The 6,898-nt window shown below is 52.9% G+C and overlaps 1 protein-coding gene across 1 annotated transcript in view; it reads left to right on the plus strand.

The window, feature by feature from the left end:
- AGPAT2 (1-acylglycerol-3-phosphate O-acyltransferase 2) overlaps nucleotides 1-3,042 on the plus strand; it is a 28,673-nt gene extending 25,631 nt beyond the window's left edge. The window contains exons 5-6 of the mRNA XM_077305442.1: nucleotides 1,931-2,003; nucleotides 2,170-3,042. Coding sequence (XP_077161557.1) covers nucleotides 1,931-2,003; nucleotides 2,170-2,336 — 240 coding nt within the window. The 3' untranslated portion in view covers nucleotides 2,337-3,042. The remainder of the gene's footprint in view (nucleotides 1-1,930; nucleotides 2,004-2,169) is intronic.
- Nucleotides 3,043-6,898: the final 3,856 nt, after the last annotated feature.

Below are 6,898 nucleotides of genomic sequence, written 5' to 3' on the forward strand. Positions count from 1 at the left end.
TCGAACATTGTTCTGCTGTTTCATACCAATATTAAAAAATCTTTACAAATATGTATTAAACAAAGTGCACTGATTCAATATATTTAAAACGTGGCAGAAACAACACTTAGAGAAGTGTTGCGTGACAGAATTGACAAAACCGCGTGACAGAATTGACAAAACTTTTTTCAGGCACACATGGGAATGTACTCTTGATGTAGAGCTAGGCAAAAGCTGAGAGTGGTGGCAGAAGAAAAAGAGTTGGTTCTTATATGTCACTTTTCTCCACCCGAAGGAGTCTCAAAGCGGCTTCCAATCGCCTTCCTTTCCTCTCCCCACAACAGGCAGCCTGTGAGGGAGGTGAGGCTGAGCCCTGACATTACTGAAGAAGAGGAAGAGTTAGTTCTTATATGCCTCTTTTCTCCACCCAAAGGAGTCTCAAAGCAGCTTACATTCTCTTTCCCTTTCCTCTCCCCATAACAGACACCCTGTGAGGGAAGTGAAGCTGAGAGAGCCCTGATATTACTGAAGAAGAGTTGGTTCTTATATGCCGCTTTTCTCTCCCTGAAGGAGTCTAAAAGTGGCTTACAGTCGCCTTCCCTTCCTCTCCCCACAACAGACACCCTGTGAGGTGGGTGAGGCTGAGAGAGCCCTGATATCACTGCCCGGTCAGAACAGCTCTATCAGTGCCATGAGAAGCCCAAGGTCACCCAGCTGGCTGCCTGTGGGGGAGCGCAGAATTGAACCCAGCTCACCAGATTAGAAGTCCGCACTCCTAACCACTACACCAAGCTGGAGTATTTTTTAGAAGGTGGTCTCCAAATCAGATACTTTTGAAAGACTAGTTAGAGCAGGGGTAGTCAAACTGCGGCCCTCCAGATGTCCATGGACTACAATTCCCAGAAGCCACTGCCAGCATTCTGGCAGTGGCTTCTGTGAATTGTAGTCCATGGACATCTGGAGGGCCGCAGTTTGACTACCCCTGAGTTAGAGTAACACCTAATAGACTTTTCTTTGCCCCCCAGCAAGCCTTTAGACTCTGATCTTGTCCAAAAGAGCATTCCACACCATAATTTGACCACTGAGGAAGACCCCCCCCAGGGTCGAAACGCACTTGGTCTATTCTGTCGTGTGCAGGTAGATACGTGTTGTGTTTACTGTTTTAAATATATTGAACCAGCCCTCTTTGTTTAATAAATATTTCTAAAGATTTGTTTAATATTGTTGCTGCGGCTCAACCTTTGGGTTCCTGTCCAGGTTGGGCTTCATTTTGTTTGTTTGTTGATTTTGCACTGTTCTTTCACACCAGCGTGGTTGTCCACCTGAATGTAGTTGTAGTTGGAATGTTGTTAGAGATGCCTCTGCCTCATAACTAGGATTGGTCAGTTCGGTGTCCAGAGCGGCCGTTCGCGCCCGCAGCAGCCAGCACTGCGTGGGTGGGGGAGGGGAGGCACAGGCGCCTCCCCTCCCCCACCCACGCAGCGCTGGCTGCTTCGGACGCGAACGGCCGCTTCGGACACCGAACTGACCAGCCCTAGTTATGAACTTCTCGTGCACCCCACCTTTCTCTGCCCATAGAGCAGGTTTTATCAACCTGGGTTTCTTAATTCGTTAAACATCTACCAGGTGATATGACCATATGTGGGGAAAAAAACCCTGCCAAAGGTGGGCGTGGAGAGGGGCCGCAGGTGGGCTTGTACACAGCTCTGCTTCCCAACCATCTTCTGCATTGTTGTGCCACTTCTGGGGTTTCTCGAAGCCTGAAGGATATTTCAGGGATTTCTCAATAGTCACAAAGTAGAGAAGGCTGCCATAGAGAAAAAAGAGAGTCCCAGATAAGTTAGGCCTCTCCTATGGAGGGTGGGGGCAGTCACTGGCCCCCGTGGGCTTCCCCGCAGTGTAGCATCCCTTGAGGCCCGTGTTATGACTTTCTTTCTGGTCTTGTTCCAAGGTTCCAGTCATTCCTGTGGTGTATTCCTCCTTTAATGCGTTTTACAACCCAGCGAAGAATCTGTTTACATCAGGTATGGACTGAAAGCTTTCTTGTCTCTCAGCAGCAGGGTGGAGGGGTCAGACGAGGGCCAGAGTCCCAGGTTTGAATCCCCCCCCCAACTCAGCATTCTGTGTTCCCTTCCCATATGCCACGGATGGGGCTGCTAGCAAGTTCTGTGCCTCTTCTTCCATTGCCAGGCAGAATCCAGGTTGAAGTCCTGCCGCCCATCCCCACCAGCGGCCTGACAGCCAGCGATGCCACGGACCTCAGCGACAGGTGTCGCACCATCATGCGGGAGACCTTCTTCCGACTGTCCGGAACAGCCGATAGAGCAAACGGATCCACCCCCGGCTTGGCTCAGTAGTGGCAGGGCTCATGCACGCCCAGCCAAAGGACTTCTGCCTGTTGCCAAAGGTGTCAGTGGCTCCCTTGCTTGGGGCAGGGATCGCTTTTTCCCCTTCAGGCCAGCCATCCCTGAGGAAGAGGTCTGACTCTTCAGAATCCTTTGCTCATTGACCCATTTGGTACTTTCTTGCTGCTCAGACTGGTGAAATCCAAGAAGGTGCCCTCCCCCTTCCCTCCCTCCCTCCCTGCAGGATTGGTGGGGGAGGATGTCTCTGCAGACCTGGGGCTTACAGGGACCCTCTCATCCTTTCAAGGGATGGGAGCATTAAGCGGTTGGATTCCATATTGTTCTGTTTGGGGTTGGTCTCCGCCTCTCCAGCTGACCAAGAGCAAGCCACAAATTGCACAAAGGGGTGTCGGTGGGGTAGGGTGGGGCATATGGGACTTTGCACTAAGCCTGCCGTTTGGTGGTCAAAAGACTTGCTCTGGAACTAGAGGGCTGGGCTTGCCAAGGGCCAGGTAATTCTCTAAAGTTTCCCCACTGCCCTTCTGCGTCAGTATGAAAGCCTCGCTGGTCACATGCCAAGAAACGCTCTCAAAAAGAAAGGGAAGTGCTCAGGTTGGTCAAGCTCTCCCCAGAACTGTTGTCACAAGTTCATATTTATGCCAAAGAAGCAGAAACGATGTTTTCTTTAAAAGTCATTAAAACTGGAACCTCCTAAATACCCCCTCGGTAGTGGCATAGCGCTCTCCGCACTATTTGATTTTGGGTCCCTCCCAGGCTATGGAGATCCCTGCACAGGCAGGGCACCCTTAGTTGAATGACTATTTCTCTGCCCGGTTAGCTCAAAATGAGTCTGCTTTAGGCCGTTTTTTATCCCCAGTGTTGGAAAGTGCAGAGTTCTATCATTACCTTCGGGAAATCCCATTGGCTTTTTGAAAGGCGCTGATTCTAGGACTACAGCCCAAGGGCACACCACCAGAGGAAGCCCCCGAGTGAAGCACAAAACTCTTATCTAGTTCCCATTAATTGGGGTGGGGTTTGCACCAGATACAGTGGGATTGTCAAAGGACGCCCTTTTTGCAATATAAAAACGCATCCCCATAATGATGGGGCTGGATGCAACAGTTTGGTCGTGTGGCTGTTAACTGTGGACATTCCAATATCCTTCGCTTCTGCTTGTCAAAGTGCTCCCTGAATGTGCAGTCCTAATTTCCAGCAAACAGGATTCTTTCTGTGCCTTCTGGCCACTCTTACTCTGCAAAGGGCCGTGAGGTTTCCGAAGCCTGTCTGAGCCTGCTAGGGCTTCCCACTGGCAAAGAAGGGCTAGCCCACACGCTGGCACATACCCACGGGGCATACTGGCTTCCCTTCCCCAGGGCAGTGGTGGCCTTCAGCCTGTGTGGGGCCGGCACCAGAGCAGCTGGCACATTTTAGCCCAGGGTTTGGGGAACTCACCTTTTCCCAAAGGTCCTGAGCACAGCCCATTGTTCTTGTCCTCCTGCCGATTAAGCAGGGAATCACCTGCTGGTTCCTCTGCTCTGATATGGACGACAGAAAAGCAGAGGGGGCGTGTGTATTAACAGCCTCCAAGTTGGGAAGGTGCTCAGGCATTTCCAGAGGAGGGAGGGCGGGAGGGAGGATGAGGGATTGCAAAGGGGGCTGGGAGGGCCAGCTGTCCTGTTGGCATGTGCCCTTGGGGGAAGCCCAGGAGAACAGGGTGTGCAGCCTCTCCCCCCACAGGGCAGCAGGGGGGTTAAAAGCAGGGCTATCCCTCCAGCTGGCTCTGGGCAATGGCGCTTGTACTGCCGCTTTCATTTGGGGGGGCCTCTGGGCAAAGGAGGAGGGGGGGTGTCCAGCCATCCCCCAGTCCATTTCCTTCCTCTAGTCCAGGGGTAGTCAAACTGCGGCCCTCCAGATGTCCATGGACTACAATTCCCAGGAGCCCCTGCCAGCGAATGCTGGCAGGGGCTTCTGGGAATTGTAGTCCATGGACATCTGGAGGGCCGCAGTTTGACTACCCCTGTCCATTTCCTTCTCAGGCACAGCCAGGGCTGCGGACAAGCCTTTCCCTGGGCCTGGTGCCAACTGCAGGCTTTTCAGGAGAGGGTGCCCAGGACACACCTGTGTCTCCTGTCAACAGTGTTTGGCTTAACAACCAGGCTAGGATGTGTTTAGACTTCTCCATCAGGTTCAGGCAATTTGTTCTGATTGGGAAGGTGTTTGTGGAAATGTCTCGCCTTAATGGCCTGGAACAAAACGGGGGTCATTTCCAGGCGCGCTTGCCTAGGAGGTGTGCCCGGCTGTTTCAGGTTCTGCACTTGGTGAAAAGGGCCTGCGGGTGGGGTGGGCAGCCGGGGGTGAGCTCCTGCCCAGTTTGTGAGCCTTTTGATACCGACCCAATTTGGCTGCGGAGAAGGAAGAAGCCTGGGCAGGGAGGGGCTGCTGCTTCTGTCGCCTCTGGAGCCAGCAAGAGTGGGAAGGGGCAGAGAACTGACTTCACAAGATCTACTCTGGCGTAATGCAAAATCCCTGAAGAAACCTCCATAGCCTGGGAGGGCGTCTGGCAGTTGCTTATACAGGAGGGTAGGCAAGAAACATTCCCCACCCCCCTCAACCTGGGGTTGTTTAAAGAATAATAGTGTGTTGGGCCAAATGGGGCAGGGTATTTTTATTGAATAAAGCAGATTATTTAAGCTGAACTGCCTGTGGCTTTATTTCCATGAATAGGTTTGCAGGCTGACCCTGCTGCAGAGACCATCCCTCTGATATAGAAGCTGGCTCCTGCTTAGACCTGACTGAGCTGGTCATGGTGACTGGTGTCAGCCACCTTGAGGCTAGACTGTTGTAATGCAGTCTACATGGGACTACCCTGGAAGACAATCCCACAGGCACAGCTTCCTTGCTGGCATAACAGCCAAAGGCACTTCACTAGCTTTCTGCAAGTCAGTGAGTTCAAGGTGTTGGCTGCAACCTTTGCTGGGGGTTGTGACATTGGAGGACCACTCCCCGCAACCCTGGCACCAACATTTGACCAAGGCTTGCTGAACGTTAATGTCTGGAAGAAGGGCCTCTGGCAGCCCCTTGTTGGTGAAAATTGAGGGGGTTTGAGTTACAGCCCCCCAAAGAATGTGCCACAGGAAAGTACTTTCAGGTAGATGAGTCATTCTTGAGTGAGGCACGTAACTGGAAATCTATGACTCCAGTCCTCACCAGACCGGGAGGCAAATACAGGAGAGTCAGCTGGAGATCCCTTGGGCGTCTCTCGTTGGTTGCTTGCCCATATGAACCTGCGTCTGTCGAGATGACTGCCTGCCATTGACAGGTGGAGGTTCAGAAAGGTATAGAAGGGCTCTGAGGCAGGCTGGAGGGACCAGTGTCTCAAAGGACCTTCCCCTGATGCGCTTCTCCGTGCTGCCCCTCGTTGCTTTGAAGTTGGGCGAACATTTGGCTTCACTGGAGATGGGCAGCTGGGATATGTATCCAGCCTGAAGGTTCCTGCCTGTTGCCCTGAAACAAGCTTCACTCCATGAATTGGCCAGAATTCATCACAAACTAAAGTTTGTGTTAATCCATACTGTTAATTTTTATGCCCTGCTTTTTTTTTTTGGGGGGGGGGGGGAGGTTGGTGCTTCCAGATGGCCCCTGTGGGAAAGGAAGCTGGCTCCCCTAGGTTGAGGAGTTGTGTAGACCAAATTCGCTGTGCGTCTTTCATGCAGGCTGTGCATCTCACGTGTCCATTTTCATTTACAGGGGAACTGCTGCAACCCACGTGTGTCTCTAGGCACATTAACACACTCCAGTTGCCCTCTCCCTTACAGCAGCTGTCCCCACCCCGGTTCGGGGACCGGTCCGTGGATCAGTCGGTACCGGGCCGCGGCTCCTCCTCGCCCAACACAACTCACCCCCCTCCCAAGCTGCTGCCTCAGGGGCTGCCCTGCCACTCTGCCGCTGGCTCACCTTTGGTGCTCTCCAGCGGCCGCCATGGCTGGGGCTCCCCCTCGGCGTGGCACTGCGCAGCTGTGGCTGGCAGCGCCCCCCAACGGGCAGTGGGAAGTCAGGGGCACCGGCAGGAAAGCAAGTGGAGCAGGCGCTCAGGTAGAGGAGAGTCAGCCAGATATCCGCTGCCAGTTTGATGTAGGGTTGGCTGCTTCGGCCGCTGAAGTGGCCATTCCAGCCCAAAGCAGCCAGTTTGGTGGAATGGCCACTTCAGCGGCTGAAGTGACCAACCATAGCTTGGTATGTCCAGCACACTCTTTGTGTGTGGAGGGGTGTTCTACTGGGCCACGGACTTCACAGGGTTACCTCCTGAAGTTCATAAGTTTTTGAAACAGGCACACCACAAACAACTGCATTGTCCTGCCCATCCCTAATGAACAACCCCACCCCATAATTTATTCAGAGGTTTTATCTCCGTTCCAGAAACAACAAGGGAGACCATAAAAGAGGAAGAAAACACATTCCAGTTGTGCATGAAATTTCACTGGCCCAGTTCAGACGTCCGCATCGTGCTTCCCGCCCCCCACATGAGCACCTTGCATAGCCTTCGTTTCTCACCCTCTCTCAGCTGACTCACGGAC

The sequence above is a fragment of the Paroedura picta genome, chromosome 12 (genome assembly GCF_049243985.1).
Source record: "Paroedura picta isolate Pp20150507F chromosome 12, Ppicta_v3.0, whole genome shotgun sequence".
NCBI lineage: Eukaryota > Metazoa > Chordata > Lepidosauria > Squamata > Gekkonidae > Paroedura > Paroedura picta.